Source organism: Rissa tridactyla, chromosome 2, assembly GCF_028500815.1.
Source record: "Rissa tridactyla isolate bRisTri1 chromosome 2, bRisTri1.patW.cur.20221130, whole genome shotgun sequence".
Classification (NCBI taxonomy): domain Eukaryota; kingdom Metazoa; phylum Chordata; class Aves; order Charadriiformes; family Laridae; genus Rissa; species Rissa tridactyla.
Window position 1 is genome coordinate 51,777,333 of NC_071467.1, and position 22,436 is coordinate 51,799,768.

A 22,436-nucleotide genomic window follows, 5' to 3' on the forward strand; every position below is an offset into this window, starting at 1 on the left:
ACGTCTGAAGGAAGAATCCATGAAACCTCAACTGATCTTACAAGAATCGCAGCTCGTTAACGGTACTCAGACTCTCCTTTAATAAATTAGACCATTAGGATGAATACTTACAAGCATCTTTCCTTTTTCAACTTAGATATTTTCAGCTGTAAGCCTGAAAGTAGAAAGAAGAAAACACATGTTATAGAATTCTGATTCAAACAAATGACTAAAACAATAAACTAACTCTCCTTGTGCCAATGACATCCGCAGAAGAGAGAAAAAGTGTCACTAATTTGGAAAGAAAATGGTTCTTTCTGGACGTCTTGAGTATTTTCTACAAGATCTTGGAAACAAATATAGCTATTATGATCTCTAGGAAATAGGAACTTCCTAAATAAACATGCAGGTTCCCACTTAAACAGGTATAAAAACACCTTTGTAGAAAACCACACATGAATACCAAGCACTGTCAAGATATTTTCATTGACTATGCCTACGTAAGTAGCATAAAATACTGTGTACACATAAATGGGTAATACTACACTTGAAATGTAGCATCCAACCACTGAACTGAAAAGTGTATTGCAATGTATACGCCTAAAGGAAACATTAAAAATACATAGTTCAAAGCTTTAAAGCACAGAAGAGCAGCATACTTTATTGGAGGCATGCTACCAGACCCTCTCAGCCAAAGCTTCTTTGGAACACCTTAAGGTGAACCGAGGAACAGTATTTCATGTCACCCTTCTCCCAGTCAGGCCCACACGCTCCTAAACGTCTCTTCTGTGCACACGTAAAAAGGTTTGCAAATACAACTGATGCTCTTGGCAGGAGTGGCCAGCTGGCAGCCTAGGGGCTAGCCAGCAGTCCAGTCAATCAGCTTGCGAGGTTTTTGGGGTGTGTATGTGCACAGGGGCAGGCAGATAAAGGTGCTTTAAGTGGGGCACAGTTTAACAAGCGGGATGCAGTGCCATGGAAATTTACGTGACACTACCCACACACAAGCTGGCCGTTCCTACACCAAATAAATGGTCAGAAATCAGACTCCAGCGGTATAATATTTTCTTAAATACAAATCCAGTACTGATTTTTGTATGACATCAGAAAGTAACATCACATCTTTTTTCTTAACGCCATATTTTCTCCAAACTATTAAAAGTTGTGAGCAACTTCAGTCTGAATACAAGGTGTCTTGTGAGTTTTCTTGCAAAAGCCTTAGTCATTTAGGATAACAGGATAAACTTATGAAACCAGAACACTTCTGACAACTTTGAATTGTCAAATACCCAATACTACACCTTACTCCAGAAAATGTAGGTCAAGGCAGTTAATAGACTTCTTTTTTCCTCTCTCCCCTGCCACACTCAACTGCGAACAGCTCAAAGAGGAAAACTACTTGCTTGAGAAGGTTCACTCTTCAGGCCACTTATAAGGTAACAGTCAGGCCAGCCAGAGCCTCAGCGAAACCATGCCACAGACTACCAAGATGGAAGTGAGACAACGAGATAAAAATGCACAGAGACTACTTAAAAACCCAAGTTCTTAGGAAATATAGCAGGATTTCTTTTATCTCTAAGTCTTCAACACCTGTGAGATGTTATGTTCTATCACGCAGATCAGCACAGAAAGAGGGTTTATTTTTTTTAAGTAGTTGCTATTCATCAAGTCAATTAGGCATCTGCAATTAGAACCCCTATAAAGTGTGCTTTAATGCTGCTCCACACCCATCGGAAGGAATGAAGCTGCACAACAATGCATCTCCTGTATGAACAGGTAGTCTGTTCAGCAAGTATTTAGGATTCTAACATTGGCAACCTGAGCCACAAATTGAAGAGGCAGCGCTCAAAAGGCCCAGTACTGTGCTACAGGTAACACTATCTCCCCTCTCACCTGAATTCAGGAGGAACCAAACTAGTTACTTAAAGGCTGCGTTTTTTCTTAATTCAAATGACTGCAATGAGAAGGCAGGAAAATAGTTTGTTACATTTATACAAGAGCATTGAATTTCTACATCGGGTGTAATCTCTGCCTTTTGCTTTTACCGAGCATGGGGAGGTTTTAAGCATGCTCATTTAAAGAGCTTTGCTTTTTCAGATTTCCTTATTTAACACTCCTGATTCAATTTTATTTTTCACACAACACTTCTATGGAATAGACAAGCTGTAGACTGTACAAATCTACATTACCTAAAGCTCTTAAGTACTTTAGTAAATGACACGCTGTCCCTGTTAAAGTGATGGGGACTTTCTTGAAACTATTATTAGGCAGATTAGCTAAATGCACAATAGTCTTTTATGAAACTTGCAACCTGATTAGACTACGTATCTGTAATATTTCAATTAATGGCTATGACAATTTCTGTTCTGAGGAATTTTCAAATGCATTAAATGCACTTTCTTAAAACTGACAGTGCCTGGGAAGACTGCAGAATCTTTATCGCTAAAGTTTTCCTGGAACAGGTTGGACAAGCTTCTGTCAGCAATGACACCGACATAATCCTACCTTAAGGGTATAGAGATGGACTAGATGACCTCCTAGGATCCCTTCAAGCTCTGCTTTCTATAATTATTTACTTTTGAGGAGCTTCCAGCCATCTATCAAGGAGACTGCTTTCCTCATAATTTTCTCTGCATCTATGACTACAGTTTTTTTTCCAATTGATATCTTCTGCTTTTCAGAGGTAAGGAATAATTGAAAAAAAACTAGGCTACTTCTACACAAAACTCTCCTCACATTTCTATGCCAAAATATGTTTCTTTTTAGTATAGAGTTTAGATCTGAATTCATCCTCTGCAACCATGTTGATAAGACCCAGATGCAGCAAGCATCCATATAATTATTTTGAGCTAGCTGCAAGTATTAATACCTGCAGAAATTACTCACTTTATGAACAGTATTACTAAATTCCTTTCTAATTTGTGAGCACTGTGCAAGTATCCCACACATTCTACAGGTAGGAAATAAAAGTAAGTATAGTTTTAATGACCATTATTCTGAGTTGCTGAGCACTTCTGAATTCCATGAGAAGTCAACTGACATTGACCATGCCCAATGTCTCTGGAAACTGGGTCGTTAAATAATGAATTTGAGAGAAAATGATAGCTATTTTGTCTGAAGAGGGCCAAATTTGGGAATTTTTTGCAAGCAATCAATTTAGAAGAATAGGAAGCTGTGTTTGTTTAGCTAACACGGTGGAAAAACACACCTTTTACAATACAGCAATATAAAAATTCAATAAAATTAATTTCAAACTATGAGTTTGAAGTATTCTCTCATGTATATTCTCTAGATATAGAAATATTATAACTTGTATAATATGCCTGACCATTTCAAGCTCGTGTCAAAAATCATACTTTTCATAGATTTGTAATAATAAATAAGAAAAATAAATAAATAAATAAGAATTCCACCATTACAGTGTTCAGTACCTCGTGCACTATACATGTAAAAATCTTTTTCTCCAACTAACTTTCCCTTAATCAGCCTTCCACCATCTTTAAAATAACTTTTTGCTGACATTTAGATTGGAAACTCATGAGTCAATTTTAATTCTTATTTATAGACTTCAGCAACAAGCAAAGTCCAGGCAAGCCTGTGTTTGATGTTTCTAAAATATCTTCCAGTACCATTTTCTATAAGAGGATCCCCACCTTTTGAAAAAATTAACTATCCTTCAGGCATGTCTTTGATGTTATCACAGAAGACCTAATTTTACCTAACACGGTGTGGGACATACTGACAAAGGGCTAGGCATGAAAAAGACTGCCTAGTGGCAAAATTATCTGGCCACACCCAGCATGCATTCTAAAGAGTATCTTCACTTGCATAAAGAAAACCAAAACTTCAGAATCACGTGCTGCACATCCCAAGAAACTAGAGAAAGGGTCACTTAACATTACCCTCTACATTAGAGTTTTTTGTTTGTTCAGTTTTTGTTGTTCAGACATGCCACAGATTGCCAGATCCCATTCTGTCAGTACTTCCGCATTTATCTGCAGTTGACATCACACCCACTCTGAAAAGAACCATTGAAAAAAAAAGAACTCATAAAAAACAATTAAGATTTTTTGTGTGTGTTTTGGGACACAATATAAAATTGTATTTCATATGGTTATACATACTTTATTTTAATGTAACAAAATGCTAATATCTGGTACATCTTTCCTTTCAGTTGCCAAATTGATAGAAGTTTTTTTGTTTGGTTGATTTTTTAAAAAATTACTAACACAAAGCGTCAAGGTGCAGTGCTGTAAATTGTTGAGTCAAGACTTTCAGTGGGAGGTATGAAACATCTAGAGATTATAAAACAATCCTCCACTGTTCTTGAAATTAAGAAGTGATGATATAACTGGACCTGGAACTATTTTGAGGCTGGTGGAAATGACCAAGGCCACTGGAATGGTCTGGCTACAAAGATCCACTTGCATGACTAAAGCTCTTAAGTCATAAATACTCACCTGCTTTTATTCCAGCCTAATATAAATACTATTTCATGCATAAGGATATGCCTATTAGAAGATTCAGTCAAATACTGTTCTAATTCCACCCAAAAGAATGGATAGTGTGATTTAAGATTAGCAGAACAAAATCTTAACTTCTTATGAAGTATTTTTTGCAAAATATTTTATGAATACTACTTGCAAAACAATATTATAGTAAGAATATGAGGTGCAATAATTCATCTTTACTTTGAATGTTATTAATTTCCTGTACTACTGAAGAATGAGCTTACACTAACAGTCAATCCATAGTAAAACTGATATCACAGGTCACAAAATACAATGTAAGAATAAGCAACTTACTGTAAATTTTCTTGATAAAAATTAGAACACTAAAAACTGAAGAAATACTTTTCACTTCAGTCATATTAATCTGCAGTGGTATTTTGCACAAGTTAGGGGAAATAAACAATGCAAACCATTTTAATGTATCTGAAGTAACTAAACCCAAATTCAAAAGAAAAAAGCAAAAAATTCCCTTGAATGTCTACATCTCAATATTCCCTAAGCACACAGATCCCATGTAACATTGTGTTACTTTTTCTTCACTGACCTAGCAAATAATTTATACTTGATAGTTTAAATCTAATCCTGTTAAACCAGGCTTAGGAGGTCAACCTGTAAGGATCATTTGTAATCATCCAGTCCAACTATCTGCATAAGACATTAAAAATCTATTTAGTTCAGTGCAGATGGAGTGGTACTCTGGTTCAAAGTTTTTCTGTGGTAACAGACAGCTTTCTGCTGACACAAACTTTAGCAATTTACCTTGTACTTCTTTATCATGACATTCTTTCAGTTTGGACCACAATTCCTTGAAGAAATCTCCTGTAGGTTCTGCAGAACTAGGGCTCCCACAGCTTCCTCCAGATGCATTCATCTTGCTTTTTTCTGCTCCCAACTTGACTTATTTGCAGAACTGGCTCACTCTCACACCTTAAGTTTTAAATTACATAGTTATGAAGCTGTTTCTGAAGACAGGTGTATGCCTGTAATGACAGATCGACAACACTTAAGTTTGCATTTATCAGAGTATAACTTGCAGCCATGGGTAAAATACAAAGGTTACTGGCTGTCCTTGTTGAGTTGTATTTACATACTGACATTCACCCTGAAAGCGGAAGATGCTAAGTATTTTGCTACATATAATTATAAACTGACAGATTTCCCCCTGCCTTAAACAGCTATCAACTTAAAATTAGATTAAGATGCTTAGCAGTCTATTTTTTTCCTATGTAAAGCTGCAGTTAAACAGAATTCCCATTTTCCCAGAAGTAACCCATGCTTCCAAGATCTGGCTGTCAGCAAAAGCTTTATCAGAGATGTATTTGTGTATAAACATAGATTCAAGTGACATCCTTCTGCAAAGAAAAGCTCATACCCCCTTGAAGTCATGGTGATTCAACATTGAAATGACTCCCACTCCCTGATGAAAAGGAAATAAGAGAGCAATCTCGAAATTTATAACCCAAAACATTAGTATTTGAGGAGAACTATCAAAGTCAGACAGCTCTGTCTTAAAAGCCAGACTGCCTACACAACGCAGAACAATCTTACCCATAATTCTTATTTGTTTTGAAGGGTTTCTTAGCACAGATGATGCCCTCGGGTAAACTACAGGGGAAGTATGGTACTCAGATCTGGGTCTGAGCCAAGGTAAGACTCAATTCTACTGGCACTGGGTATCCAATATTGAAACACTCACATAATCACTCTCTGTCCTCCAGTTCCCTGTACGTGAAACTGGACATTCTAAGTTCTCCCCATTTTTATGTTGTCAATTTTAAACAAACACTTTTGAACAGGGACTGTGTCATTACCAGGTGGACATAGCTATCTCTATTACCCTGTAATATAAATTACAATATGAAAAAAAATATCACCATATTTTGTACTGTTCCTAAAGCAGCAGCCTACGCAAACAAACCACAATTTGCCTAAATAAAAGGAGGAATTTGCTTTCAAATTTTGGAGGGACAAATTATAGTTGTAGTTCAGACAACACGAGGTCTACAATCAGTCAAGAAGCTGCATTTCCTATCTTGAGAGCCTTCAAGCAACTTAGAATATCTGAATGTAGCTACTGGTTTAGCAGGTCCCCTGGACTGAACATGATAAAATGTTCAGTCCAGTGGTCAGTGACCTAGTGTAGGGCCTGGAGGCCTTGGTTCCGGTCTCCTTTCTCATATCTCTGTGCACAGTTTTAAGCAAGTCGCTTTTCTTTCAGTCTGGCTTTCTTTAAAATGGAATAAAAATAATGGAATAAATGGAACAAAGCGTTATTCTCAACAACACAGGAACACTTGAACTTTATGTTTTCTATAGCATAAGGATACTTAAACGCTACAGTAATGGAGCTGACAGAACCCTCAGTAACCATTAGGTAGCTCCATATTTGCTTTAACATGCTCTGTCCATAGAAAACTCAGTGCCCATTTCAGTACCTGGTTTCAAGTTAGCAAATGTTCTGATATTAAGAGAAGTCCTTAATAGAAAATAAAATTACCTTTTCGAATTAGCAATGCCTACAATTCTTCAGCGGAAGTTGAACAGTAATCTGTTGCATCTTTGCAGCTGAAATGCTCCACTTTGTGTGCAGTCACATTAAGCCATCTTACAATGCTTCTTTGTGGAACTGATTGCCTAGTGACATTAGGAATGTCTTTTAAACTCTTGCTTTTCTACCTTCAGCAACAGATATCTCAGAAACCATCTTTTTCTCTGTCAAGCACTAGGGCACTGAAATCAACAAACTTGCCCTCCCTTACTGCCTTAGAGTTGAGTATGTCAGATGAATCATTTTAAAGAAAAGGGCATCTAACTGTAGAATTAGTAAAGGCTGCCCCTGTGGTTTTGTTTTGGTTCTCCTCCTCCCCAGGATGACTGTAAGAAAAAAATGCACAAAACTTGCTCAGAGTTTCTGCAAATTATTAGCACCTCAACTGAATACAAACAGGGGAAAGAAAGAGCAATGGGTTTTCCCAAGCTTCATCTGCTTCAAGATCCCAAAATGATACATTGCTTTCTACAGGTGTTCAATCTGCCTTCAAATAGAGGCCCCCCAACAACTGTTCAAGTAGTGCCTTTGACAGGTCTGGGCAGTTGCACAGGTGTAAAAAGACGCTCAGTGATGTCAATTTCTTAGCTTAAGTCTCCAGTCCTAAAAAAGGATTTTCCAGTCCTTAGGGAAAAAAACTGCCAGAGCTGGATGTACAGATACTTGCAGGTAGGGAGACAACTGGAAGCTGCCTGAGGAGCAGCCTGGAAGCACAATGCCAGCCCCTCTCCCCAGTGCCCTGCTGCTGTATGGAGGCAGGGACGGGGCTTTGCTCCTCTCCTCCCGACTGACCCTTTCACAGAACAACCTAAACATTTCTATTTTCCTCTTCTTACAACCACCAACTCCCGCCGGCACGGTAAGACTTCACGCAGCTTCACAGCCGAATGCCTTCCTACACACTCCTCCATCAGCACTGGCAGCTGCCACCGATAAACCACTGAAACTGCTTATCTGTATTTATATTTCGCTGACAGGAACACGTTGCCTCTCTGTGTTTCCTGAGCCCCTGACTAACATCAAAAAACCTGAGCACCAGCTGCTCCTACAAACTCGGCTCTCCTGTACCTCCCAGCGGTGATTTTTTAATTTTTTTTTCTTTCTTTCACTTTCCCTTTCCCCAAACACCATACAGAAAACTCACTCGTAACACACGCCGGGCTGCTCTGAGAAATCCCGCCGTCGCCATCGCCTGAGATGCCCGGGCGGGGAGCGACCACCCCCGCCTCAGCCGCTCCAGCTTCCCGACAGCCTTCTGTCACGCCCAGCAGCCCGGGCGACAAAGGAGGGGTCGGCCATCTCCCACCCGCCCCTTCTCCCCAGCAAGACCGGCCGCACCATCCGAAACGCGAGAGAACGGGCAAACACGGATCGCTCTCCCGTCCCGCCCCCTCCCCGGGGGACTCCCGGCGGACGGACGGACAGCGTTTGCGACGGGACGCGTGTGGCCGGTGACAGAGGGGGGCGGCCCTGCTGCCGGCGCGGAGCTGCGGCGGGGCCCGTCCCCGCGCGGGCGGGGCCGTTACCCAGGCGGCGGCGGCGGCGGTGGTGAGGCGAGCGCGCGCCGTTACCTGGTTGGCTGCCGGCCGCTCCGCGCGAAACGGCGGGAAAAGGGAAAGCCCCGGCCGCGCGCGCCGTCCCTGCGGAGAGAGGTGGGGCCCGGGTAGTTCTCGCGAGGCTTGCTGTCGGCTCTCGCGAGAGCGGGGCGGTGAGGGGCTGCCCTCCTGACCCGGCCGTTGAGGCGGTTTCCTCCGCCCGGCGTTCAGGTGACAAGGGCCACGCCATTTCAAACCCTCATCGCCTCCGTCAGGCGTTGTCCTAGCCCTGTCCTCTGCCGTGTGTCTGGCCTGGCATTTGGGATTTCCAAAGAGAGCAGCCAGAGGAAAGCCGAGGGGATGGGCGAATCTGGCCTTGGGTGACACGGTTAAGCATGGCAGCCGCAAAGCATTATGGAAGAGCCAAGGTGTGTGCAAGAGGGTGCATTAACGTAAATGCTGCCCATAGAGGGGGAGCCTACCTGAAAGAAAGTCTTGCTGGTTTAGATGTAGAGGGTCTTTGAAACTCCTGTGGCCTTGCTAGCATTCGGGCTATGCTGCCAAATCTACCTTTTCCACAGGATTTGTGGTCTGCTGACAGCTGAGTTTACACACAGAAGTTAAGATGTATTTGCAGTGCTTCCCTCCATCCCCTCCCCGCCTTGATCTTAACAGATTCCATGGGTTTGTATTTTAGCGTACGGTAGAACAGCCTAGAGCGTATTTTAATGTTTTGTGTGAGTATGAAAACGTCTAGGCTCATATAGTTAATACAGCATAAGGTAGCTGAACTTCTGTGTCACTTTTGAGATTTTTACCAACGGAAATTTTTTGCCCAAATTGCAGATAAATGTTCTTTCATTCATTGGGACCAACCCTGCTGTCTGCCATGAGACAAGCCGCTTGATTTTTAGTTTGTAGTTCTCTTTAGTAATGAAAGAGAAACAAAACACAGCTTTTCAGCGTTCTGCATTGACATGATTCCGCTGGACCATTTTGGTATGCATAGGAACGCTTGCAGAGACAGCTTAGTGGCATTATTAGAGGACACAACGGTGATAAGTTTGCAAGGGCCAGTGCTGCAAACCACATGCTTTCTAGATTATTAATAGCGGTATGAAAAAAGATAGATGTTCAGGTATTCTAATAACTGTTAGTAACAGCTCCCTCTTATCCTTGTTATGTTACTCAGATCTTCAGAAAGTATCATAAATATGGAGCTACAGCGTAAATAAAACTGAATCTGAAATACTATTTCAACATTTCTGAAGTATTTTGAAATACTGTCAGACAGGAGTACAAGATGACTCATGACTAAGCAGGCTTTAAATCTGTTGTTCAGCTTTGTTGAAAATACTCTTGGTTTCCCATCAAATGTGTACCTTGAATTTTGAAGTATTGTGAAAAATCTTGTAGATAACTTTTCTGCACATTCCTCACCATTGTATAACCACTTGTGTTTCAACTAAAATAAAACTAATCCAATGTTCAGTAACTCAGGAGCAGATTACTTAAATCATAAGCTTGATCCATTATCATATCAGTACGCATATGGTAGAACTAAAATGAGCTACATCTTATGGAAGAAAACGGCTATAATAGGTTGGAGTAGATACTCCAATCTTTTTAAGTAATTGTTGGCAGCTTTTTATTCTACTTTTGAAACTTATATAATCTAGAAATTTTTGATGTTGGAAAGTAACAATTTCCTTGGAGTTAAGAGAAACAGATGTCTTAAATATATACACAGATCTGATAAGTAGCAATAAAATAGCCCTCTCGCTGATTGTTCAGGTATTTTACTGTAAACTGGACCTTTCTTTCTATTTATTGGAAGTACTCTGGAAAATAATGATGTTGTCATCCATTTTATTTCCCAATAAATTGTGTGAGCAGTTTATTCTCCTATTCTCTCACTTTGAACTTTACAGCAATATAAATCCATTGACTTCTACAGTGTTATCTACTCAACAGTAAGTGATAACGGATTAAGACCAACAGTTGAACTTTATCTCCCTTCCAGATTTATTTGATTTCATGTATTCAGTATAATCACATACTTGGCCACTAATTACTGCATAGATCCCTGGCTCATTAAATGTACTAGAAAGCTACTGAAGAGTCTGATGTTCCACATTTACTTATATTGGATGCGTTAAGCTGACTAGTCTAACTGGAACTGCATCTCATTCATCCCATAAGAGTAAACACACACACCTAGACAATAAAACTGTGGGAAAAATACTTCACCATTGTTGCACTTGAACAGATACGAAACTTTCTGTGGTGTCACGGCTCATGTTCAGATTTCAAAATAACCCTTAATATGGCACATTAAACTAGGTGACAGAATACTTATCCGTGAGCAACTCTGCAAAAAGGGAATCTAATTTAATCCTAGCCCATTTTAGACCTGGCTGGTCTGAAATGTTTAATCTTAGTAATAGTATGTGAAGCTGTTGATTTTCAATTACACTTTAGTGGTAATGCCTTCCTTCTTGATGACTGGACTGTTTACCAGCAAATCAACTAGTGACTCAATTTCTCTTGTAAGAGTACTGCAATGTTGCAGCACAGATAAAATAAAAAATAGCCTTTAATTCCCACCCCAGCCCTTTTTGGGGAGTAGCACAGAGGCTGCATCAGTGTTTCTAACCATTCAGGTAGCAGAAGGTCACCTAGCATATGCATACAGAATAGGGTTAAAAGAGGTTAGGAGAAAGCTTACATTTTTTGCTTCTGTTACCTTAAATTTAGATGTAAAGATTAAAACCAACTTTGAATTACACTCCAATTTAAATATTTTAATTGCTTTAAATACAGTGGTAAATATATCTTTTCCTGTGTATATAAATATATATATACACATATATATCTATACATAACATAGTGAAGTCCTTATTTATTGTCTTGAGATATAATAGATCGCACATATACGTACATGGCCAGTGTGCTCACAACCTCCTTGACTTGCAGATCTGTGTAATAGATGTATTGCTTAACTCTAGTTCATTTAATGAACTTTATGTTGCAGTTGCCATAAGGACATAAAAGGAGCCCAACTTCAGATGCAGAGAATAAGAACATGTGGCACAGTTCAGCTGCTACCTAAACAGGATTTGAACTGGGAGTGTAGGAACTGGCAGTCCTCTGAATGGTATGATTTCTTACAGCTGGGAGAGCGCACAGAGCACACCAGTACTGTCTGGCACAGGTAGTTGCTTTCTCTGGAAAAATAGGGAGGAGCCACTCCATCACCCCCACTAGCTGAATTTGATTCTTCTCAAGCTGCTTGCATAGCCACTTTTGAGATTGAGCCAAGATCAAATTCCCTGATGCCAGTAACATTGTTCACTTTAAGAAACCCTCTTCTTTGAAGTGCTTTCACTGCTCCTCATCTATAGTCAGAAACAGACAGGATTTATTCAACTGAAACTCTCAGGTCTTTTAGAGAGCTTTGATGGAGGAAAAAAAAAAGCAACCTTAGGGATGCTGTTGCACGACCCCAGTGCAGTCTTCCTGGTCCTCCGACTCTAAGCAGCAGCACCCATTTGTGTTAACTGCTTGCGGAAATGTTTTGCTCCTACTGATGTTTCTAGGTTAACATGAATATTCTGAGTAGTTTATTGCATATTTATCTCAGCATTGGAAGGCTGTTTCAGGCTCGGGCAGCTGAAGTAAAAGTTTACAGGTCTGTGTACAAAATCATGCTACCTACCTTTTCCTGTAGTGAATGACAAGAGTTCAGGAGAGGAGAACAAGCAAAAGAGAAACAATGTATGGGAAAGAATATTTTACTTACCTTTCGAGAAAAAAAGTCCCCAAACAATGGCCCCTGCCCCTCCTGCCCCCTAAAAAAAAGCAGCTGAGGAAAACCCAAATAAAACCACACATAAACTGGAGAGAGAGAGGATGGCAAGGAGTATGTTGAAAAAGTGATTTATTTGGTTTGAATTTAAAAAATGTGCTGTGTTAAAATCCTGTGGCTTTAGAAATCAAAGCTCTCATGTAGCATTTTATAGGCTCTACAGAGGGTCCCTGTGCAAACCATACAGTTCAGCCAGCTATATTTTTTCTTTTGAAAGTGGTTTATTCCTTAGCAAGTTTTCCTTCTGTATTTGATAGCAAAGTCAAGAGAGATGATAAAAATTATAAACGTTTTTTCCTGATGAATATTTTTAGCTTCTGTGAGAGTACAAAACTTTCCCTATGTTCTTTTCCATTTTCCCACGCTTTGAAGAAAAATTTTTACACGCAGATAACAATGCCTCTAATGAGAAGGTCATTTCAGTCTGCTATTCCCTGAGTTTTTAAGCTGCTCGGGAGGCCTTTTTATTTGCACTCTACAAAAGAATAGTAATGTTAATTTTTGCATCAACCTGGAAATAGCTGGCATTAAACAGCTCCATAATTGAAGCTTCCTGTTGTGTGACTGCCCTATAGTCTTACATAATCCTGTACAGATATTTTTCTATCTAGTGGTTTATGTCCACTGGGGACTCTGATTTTTACATCATGAAAGAGAACGGTAATTGTTTCACTTAAAGACAGACTAAATTAAGATTTCCAGGGAGATGGAAGTAGCTATGTGAGGGTTTTCAAAAATGTAGTTACACAGATGGCAAGAAGATTCACATTTACTTAAGTTAAAGAGTTATTTTGTCCTAACAGGCATGACAAAACCTGTCTTCATTCCTTTCTATTCAGCTCAGCAAGTACTTCTGTGCTCCAGTAGTTAATCAGTTACCAGATTCCACAGGTTTGTTTTCACACTGTTTAATTTTTCTTATTTGACACAGAACCTGTGAATGGATTCAGTTGCAGATACAGGTACAACTTTCAGGTCTGCCTACCCTTTAAGATTAGGACTGCTTTTTATTAACATTGCCACCACCGTTACTCGTTCTAAACAGGTACATTTCGAATAAGTATATAAAAAGAAAGCAGTAAGAATGACAAGTATGTTTCTTATCTTACCGTGAAGCCAATTCTGAATATGTAAATCTAGGTTTAATCAACTCAATCCATAAAATTGAACAATTAGAAAAGTTAGTCTGGCAAGAATTAGTAACCACACATCTTACTGTAATGGCATATGCCTTGTCACAACAGTGCTGTTATGAGACAGGAATTATAAAAACACTGTATAAAAGAGAAGACCAATAGGCAATACTTAAGTGACCTGCTCAAAATACTAAGTCATTGGCAGTGGAGTTTCTACCTCTCACTCCCATGTTTAGTTCATTGAACTGTCTCTCCAGCAAACACTCTTGCAGACAGAGCAGATGATGTTGAGCTGCACACAGAAGGGTCAAAAAGCTGCACTCAGAAAAATTCTGTCAACAAGCACCGTAGAGACTGTCAGTACTCAGACACATTAAGGAGATAGCCATTATACCACTTCAAGCATAAGAGAAATTTTTGCTTAAGGTTATCTTAAATTAATTTTAAAGAAAGACTTTCAAAACTCACCCTTCTGAATTGTGAAAAGTTCTGTTCTTGATCGGGGTGATAAATATTTACTATTGACTTCCCCTCCAGCTATAAACCTCAAGTGTAAGAAAGATGAGGAAGCCACTGTGGACCACACTAGAGAATGCCGAGAGGAGATCTGCTGCACCTAAGATATATACAATGTGCAATGGATAACCTAATATGCCTTTCATTTAACTGGCTGGGCAGGTTTCTGCATTCTGGAGAGCATGGAATCATACCAGAATTTGTTGGCATAACAGGCCCGTCAGACCGGTTCCCGGGGCGCCCAGGAACCTGCCCAACCAGTCTGCATCAAAGGCTGGCCCAACATGCTGCAGCTCAGCTCTGCTCCGGGAGGCTTCATACACGGTGAATTATTCACGCCTCTGTCAACTCCCAACATACTACTCAGAGAAAATGATGTAGCCTCCAGCAAAATAATTTACTGAGGGGTGGGGGTGTGATACATCCTTGTTAAGTGTAGCAAGATCTTATTGTTATAAATTTTCTTTCATTTTATATGCAGATGCACTGGGCTAGAGGTCTTGCCCAGCATAAGTACAAAGAGAAACAGGAAAGAAAATACCTTTTTTTTATAACACTAACTGTACAGACTTATTATAATCAAATAACACCAAATCTTTAGTGTGACCAGCTAAAAAAAGCCCCAAATTATGCTCTAATTCAGATTTATTTCCAGTCCTGCTTTAAGTGTTTAAGAATACATACTGTATGTATAGGATTCAGCATAGTTTTGTTACATGTGGGAGAGAGGACACTGGGAGCTTGCACATGTAATATCCACCTCATTATTTCGGTGGAGCCCGAGGTCAGTGCAAACTCACCCTGAATTACTGCACAGGATATTTCAAGGTGAAACAGGTCAGAGAACATGGAGTGTATGGAGCCTGCTTCCATAACCATGAGGAACTACTTGGGAGGCAGCACCCTCCTTCCCCAAAGGATACAGCAGCTGCCCTGTTACAATTGCACATGGGCTGCAGGAGCAGCTGCGCTGCTTCTTGTTCATGGCTGGGGGGCAAGAATACTTAGACATCAGTCCTGCATATAGCATAGTTATTCAAGCTGTAGGCAGAGATCAGGATATGCCCCAACAAAAGCCTGCATCTGTGTAAACTTACTATTTTTTTTTTTAAATACAAATATAGACCATAATTTTCAGATCTCCTCCTGTGATTGTCAGAGATGTTGACTAAAACCAATAGGAGTCATAGAAGTTTAATGCTTCTGGAACTGTGATCACGGGTACATACAATCAGTCTGCTAAACCTATGCTTAGGCAAGTTCCTTTATTTTTTATTTAGGCACCTAAATTTAAACACTCAGGCTTGAAAAAATTGTTTCTATTGAATGTTGTCAAAGGCTCTGAGTAACTGTAGAAACCTGTGTTTTTTCATAAAATGATCCCACAGTGGTATCATTTATCCTTTTTTGGATCTTCTTTTCTTACTTACCCATTTTAATAATAGTTCCTAGACAAATAGTGGCCACAACAGGAAGTTACCATTAAATTCAACCAGTGTTGTGCAACATGGGCAGTTTTCTCATTATTGACCAGAATACCTAAAAGAAAAAATGCTCATATTTGAATATACTCTACTCAGATTATTTTACTACAGGAAAGTAACCCTTGTAAGACTACATCTTATGACAGCCTTGAAAGGAAGGCTTAATTCTGAAGAAGGCAACTGGATTACTAACTGAGCTGAAATGACAGATGTATGCTGTTTGTGCTTGCAGTCACACCACCTTAGGCTATGATTTCATACGGTTAAGCAGGGCTGGGCTTGGTCAGTACTTGGATAAGAGATTTATAAAAAGTCCACTGCAGGAAGTGGTTTTGGTGATTCAGTAGGCTATATTGAATAATTGAGCATTAGTGCCAAATGCGATGGAGACATTTGGTCCTGGATGTGCCACAGTCTTGGTGCCATATAAAACTGAAGTTTTTAAAGACCCTAAAGCCCTTTCCACAGGCACTACATCTTGAACTGTAAATCCCTGTCCAATGTGAATGTACTGTGGCTGGAAACAATGCCTACAATTTGTTTTTATGAGTGTCACATAATTGGATAAACTGTGTAACTGATTAACACAGGTAAATTACCACCCAAAATAGCTGTTAGACTATACAATGTGGAAAAGGTTCTGCTTGCATAATAGACTTAAGGAGGGCTGGTGTTCTTCAGAGCTGGTCTACTCTTTCCAGCTATGTCAGCTGGTTTCATAAAAAGTACTGAATTTGAAAAAATTCAGAATTTCATAAAATTCTGAAATTTTATGTCCTCCATCCTGAGCTCATCATGGAAACACCAGGGCTGAGGAAAGAACATTTTGACCATTTTTAAATAGATAGAATCAATGCCAGCTTTCTTGATAACCTTTTCTACAGATTGAGCCTGGATCCTTGTAGTGAATCTGATGGTGGACCTTTAAAAGACATTGGGCTTGCCATTTAACTGTTTACTGGAGTCTGAAGAGTATAGGGATAAAATGGATTTCTGTTATCTCTTCCTTTGACTTGGTAGCTTAAAGAAGAGTTTGAAAACCTTTTCTCCTCTCCAACCTCTTGCTCCCCCAAACCAAAACCATGTACACACCTTACAGATTCAGTAGGGGCTTCTCATCAGTAGGGACTTCTCATATAGGGTTGCTGTCAGGGTTGAGACCTTAAATTGGGCTTTTATATTCACTTCCACAAGTTACAGGAATTAATTTTTTCATAAGTTAAAAAGCAAAGGTATAGAACAAAAACCCCATTGTATGTACCAACACATCCTTGGATAAGCATCACTTGACTGTTGTTCTCAGCCTTGTAACTCATAGCGGTTCTAAAAATACATATACACAGAAATAAATATTGTAGTATCAGACTTGCTCGGAGTTCTCTGTGAGAGACATTGCTTTTCCTCCTAAAGAAGGCAGTATAATTACCTGAAGTACTGAATTCTCTCTTATTTCAAATAGAATTTGCAATAAAGAGATCTTACAGATGAATGCTCTTTCAAATCAAACCTATTATTAAATGCTTTTCCAATTGAGAATAAATTATAAGTTGTCATGTCCAGCTCAAGAAGAGTCACATAATGCTCATCTGTGAACTCTTCCAATTTATACAATGATCACATAAAATCTTCTTCAGGAGAAGAGGCTCAGAGAGGTGCAATTCTGAAAAGTAAGACAATCTAAATGGTGCAGGCTTCAACTTGTTCATATAGTGAAGGTATGCACAAACATTCATGTCTACAAGTATTCATTACAGAGAGTTTACAACATACCTCCCCGTAGCTATCAAAAGCTGCTCAGTACTTTCACAAACAAATTCAGATAACACACATGCCCCCACACCCCTATCAGCATTAGGTAATATCTCTCTCCTCTTGACTGGTTCTGTAGCAGTGTAAGGACAGGGAGACTATTGGTTCATAAAGGGCATATTGAAAAATAGGCCAAGTCCTACCTTGGAGAGGTAGCAACAGTTTGTTTCTGACCTAGAGGCTAGCTAGAGAAAAATGCCTCAAAGTGAGCCAAAGAATGCATTTTTTGATGTTTTTCTGATCAAGAACAGGTTTATAATTTGTTGCAACTAATTTGCTGATGACGACAATTTTTCATTTACCTCACCTGAGACAGCAGGGCTTGGCACTGGCAAGATATCAAAAAAAATTATGAGAACTATCACTATTTTCACTACAAGAGTAAGCCTGATATAAAAGCTTGGCTATTTTTCTCTGAGAGGGAAAAGCGCTGAATTCTTCAGTCTACCTCTTTCTCCACAATTCTCAAGACTGTCTTTAACAGTTGGTCCAGTTCAGTAATTCAAGAAGGGAAATCAGTTTTGTGAACTTTTGGGTGTAGAGAGGTCTTGTATTGGGATGTAATGCTACAGGAATGTTGTAAGGAAATGTAAGAGAAGAATTAATTCCTAGGAAATTCCAACATTCCCTTCTGCTTTTGGAGAGAAGGACGGAAAGAAAGAAAATACAAAGTTGCACAAGTACCTCAGACCATTACACTGGAAGAGTTACTCTGAAATGATATTGCAGGAATGGCTGGAGCCTCCATTTTTGTCTAATTCAAGGAAGTCCTCCCTATGAATAGTCCTTTCCAGCACTCTTTTTATATAGAGAGTGATTGGTTATTACTTACTTCAGAAAAGACTGCCACAGACTAAACTAACAATATCCCTTGTCATTGGGTTTTCTTCTTGTCTATTGTCTATATTTGACCAGATTTGAATTATTATTATGAAGCATTGCAGCTTATCCTCTTACTGACATTTAGGAATACTTTGCCTTTTTTGTGGACATTAATCTTTACAGAAGAGTGTGTATTTGCTATAAAGAGACTTATAAAGCACGAACCAGAAGTGGCATTGCTGTAATTGTTTGGGGGTCTGAATAATAAATATTTTTCTGTTATTTGTCTTATTTTTCAGATGATACTGTATTAAGCAACAGGATTCCTATATGAAGACATGGAAGCATGAGATATCAGGGACCTCACAGTTATATTTTTACATGCTGACATTAGATATTTTATTTCTCCATTTTGTCTTCTACATCTTCAGTTTCTTTAAACATGAGAACTGCTTTCCCACCTCATGACGATTTAGCTTGTACGTACAGCCTCTTCTGCAGTCCTTTGTCAAAGACCTTGGAAAAGCCAAGTTAATTATCTGCTACTAATTTATCTGCTGTTTTACTAATATATCAGATAGTTTTAGTAAGGAGCTACAGTTTTCTATTGCAGGAGGCTTGCTGAAATGTCCTTAGCATATTAGATTTCTCTTTGTGTTTCATGTTGCTAAATGTAATGATAGTTTAAATCAATACTGAAGAAGGACTCACTAAAATTTCCCAAGATTATTCACTAGGTCTATTTTTTTAAAACAAAAGAGTATGTATTTGTTGCTTTCTGGTGCTTTGAGTATTAGTAAGAAAATATATTTTTGGTTTGAAACTTAATATTAGTGAGAAAACATCTTTTGTTAGAAACTTAAAGTACCACTTTGTTATTAAGCCTCTTCAGAATTCAGAACACCAAGAGAAACCCAACCACTTTTACATTCTGTTACTTCATTCAGCAGTTTTTTGTCGCAGCATTTTCTCTTCCAATACTTAAAGCTTTGTTGGTTTGTCATGATTCTTGTATTTAGAAACAGCAAGAGCAGGAGAGTATTGGGAAAATACTAGATGGAAGTAAATGTAGGTTCCAACTTACCAAAAGAAAAGCAGACTTTTGCAATTAATATCTTTCAGGTAAAATTCTGGACTTTGGAAGTTAGAAGGAGCTTTGCTAATGACTTTACTGAAGCCAGATTTTTAATCCTCTTATGCTACCTTTCTTGTGTGATAAAATAATCAAACAATATTTTGAAAAAATTACCGTTCCAGTATCTGTGTCTGGCTTGTGCTGTTGAGGGAGCTACTTGCTTTTTGAAGCAAGGGGAAAAGATAAACTTGAGTTTCCCCTGGGGTGCTGGTCAGTATACAGAATGCAGGACCATGCTTTATTGTAACCTGAGAAACCCTTCCAGGCCTTGCATGATAAAAGCAGCAAATCAAGACACAGACCCATCAAGCCTCCAGCTTTGACCTTCAGCCTGTGACTTGAACTGTTAGTATACCCGTATCAGTTCAGCACATCATCCAGCAGATTGCTAGCGGGCTGTAATCCAGTGACCATCTACCTCTGGTGAATTTGATTCTATGGGAGAGGTCTAGCAGCATCCCATTGCAATAAGCAGGAAAGCATACTGTTTAGTAATGCCTTGTGCTTAGTTAAACCCATTAACTGGCAGATTCCCCAGCTACATTGTAGGGTTTTTCCATCATGCCTCTTGCCCGTCAAGTAACACTATGTGTCAAATATGTCCTTTTGTCTTGAAACGGGCTGAGGTACTGTCTTGCATGTCAGAAAAGAGGAATCATAAGAACATTTTTAATGAAACACACTTCATCATATTAAGGTCTTACCCTTCCTTAGTGACAGCGCTTCTAAGGTTAAATGACAGTAATATGTCAAGGGCTACAAATGTGTATCTTGAGTACATAGAAATAAGACCAGTCTTGCTTCATCAGTCTATCTCCAAAATAGCTTTTTAATCCACTTTGCAAGCTACAACATATTGAAATTACAAGGTGCTATGAGAAGGGATGCTGAATCTGAAGTTAACTGCTGTTGTTTCAAAAGCAGTCACTCCCAGAACAATCGAGTAACCTATAGAAAACCCATGGAAACTGTTGTTTATATAGCTCTTATGTCTGATTCCTTAACAATGTTCTGTGTTTCTTATGGATCTCCATAATAAAAAAGAAACTGGTTCTTTTCTCATATTCCTGTTATTTGCTCTTTGTATGAAGAGAAAAAGACTGCTAACTTTTGAAAGCCTTTTTTTTGGGTCTTATTTGTCATTGTTTCTTATATTAAATTCCATTTCGTGACCCCTTAACAGGTATTCACTGTCCCCACTTAAATGTCTGAGCAGTTATTTATGTCTTGGCTCAATCACACTGAACTAAATTAATTTCTGTTAAAATTCAAGTAACTATCGGGGAGATGAATTGGTCGTACTTGTATTGTCTGATCTCCTTCTCTTCCTCTCTCATTTCTTCAGCTTCTGTCATCTATGGTTGGTTGTTTATATTCAGCAACTTCAACAGAGTCAAATCTTCATTGCCTAACCTGTTGCCAGCTCTATCAGGACTTTAAAAGAAAAAAGTTCACACTACTATGGCAGCATTATTGAAATGGGATGAACAGAGGGGCTTGTTTTTATGCCTCATCCAATATTTCTTCCTTATCCTGTGTAAAATATAGATCAGCTACCTTCTGAGCATCCTAGGAGGAGGTAGCTTCTGGCAGAGGCAGGGGAAGAGCAGCGGGAGATGGGAGAAGGTGTGGTAGTGCCCAGCACAGCTCTCTGCAGAGCTTCTGACCACCCTCCTCTGAGACACACAGCTGGAGCCCTGACTCTCATGAATGGCGAAGAGGCTGTCGCACCCCTTCTTGATTTACCTAGAAGCCAAGTTTGCCGTTGTCTCACAGTTGTGCCAATGAAAGTGTTTGTTGTTTTTCTTGGTGGAGAGCATCAGTGAAATAATCTTCTTAAAAAATTCTGTACTTTATCAAAAGGAACTTTTAAACCAAAATTATTAAATTAATATAACAGCACATTCCACAAACACTGTATTAGGGTAGCTGAAGTACTGGCAAAGCTTGGCAGGGGAGGCAAAAGTGATGGGCCCACAGGATTATTTTTTAAACAAAACCTATGTTTCATTTTAAAACAAACCCATCAGTGGTAGCATATCTGACGTTTTCAATATATGAAAGGGATGAAACTTTTATGAAATTAGCACATGCACAGTAACCAAAACCTTATTTAATACGATATGAATGCTGTTCAGGCCTTAATTTCATAAGGAAACTGTATAATGGACTTACAGCTACAATGTAAGCTCATTACTGGACTAATTCTCGAAATGACACAATACATTTTCCTCATTCCCAGCTTGTTTATCACTGAAGAGTGATAATGAATGCTGTTCAGGCCTTAATTTCATAAGGAAACTGTATAATGGACTTACAGCTACAATGTAAGCTCATTACTGGACTAATTCTCGAAATGACACAATACATTTTCCTCATTCCCAGCCTGTTTATCACTGAAGAGACGGGATCAACTGAAAAAACAAACAGAGAAAAGATAATTGTGATTTAACAATGTCTTTTGTGTTAGATTTATTTTCCTCCCTCAGGAAAGCTATATAGCTAAAACATAAACTCTTCACCTGTACAGGAAAGATTTAAACTTTGAAGTGATTTTTCGTTACGTGATGCCAGTCAAATTTCTTTTTGCACTGTGGTTACTGTGCTGTGCATAACACCACAGTGTTTTCAATACTCTAGTGATCAAAAAAGAAAGTACAATACAGACACAATGTATGTATTGTTGTTTCCATAAGTACTTACGAGCTTCTGAAAATTCTGAGGGAAGTGGGAATTTGCCTTAAGGAAAATGTATTTTTTCTGGTGCTTCCATAAGCTCCTGACAGAAGGCAGTTGTGTCATGACTGATGGCTCAGGCTGCCTTTATCTGAGCCTCCACCCAAGACAAGACCAGAATCCAGCCGAGTCATGCGGTCTGAGAAAACAGATACTACAGGATTTCTAGGAAGATGATCAGGGGGCTGGAGTACATCTCCTGTGAAGACAGGCTGAAAGAGTTGGTGTTGCTCCACCTGGAGAAGAGAAGGATCCAGGGAGACCTTATAGCAGCCTTCCAGTACCTAAAGGGGACCTGCAGGAGAGATGGGGAGGGACTCTTTATCAGGGAGTGTAGCGATAGGATGAGGGCTAATG

The 22,436-nt window shown here is 39.2% G+C and overlaps 1 protein-coding gene across 4 annotated transcripts in view; it reads right to left on the reverse strand.

Annotated features, from left to right (window-relative positions):
• The window catches only part of RBBP8 (RB binding protein 8, endonuclease), a 46,262-nt gene extending 32,097 nt beyond the window's left edge, over window positions 1-14,165 (reverse strand). Inside the window, exons 1-4 of one of the 4 annotated variants that reach the window (XM_054192811.1) lie at window positions 8,183-8,432; window positions 6,988-7,124; window positions 5,250-5,470; window positions 112-154 (exon numbers count right to left, since the gene is read on the reverse strand). In XM_054192811.1, coding sequence (XP_054048786.1) covers window positions 112-154; window positions 5,250-5,361 — 155 coding nt within the window. In that variant the 5' untranslated portion in view covers window positions 5,362-5,470; window positions 6,988-7,124; window positions 8,183-8,432. Of the gene's footprint in view, window positions 1-111; window positions 155-5,249; window positions 5,471-6,987; window positions 7,125-8,182; window positions 8,433-8,609; window positions 8,717-14,041 lie in introns of those variants that run through there. The other 3 variants (XM_054192813.1, XM_054192812.1, XM_054192810.1) reach the window with 3 other exon arrangements.
• Between the last annotated feature and the right edge of the window lie 8,271 nt (window positions 14,166-22,436).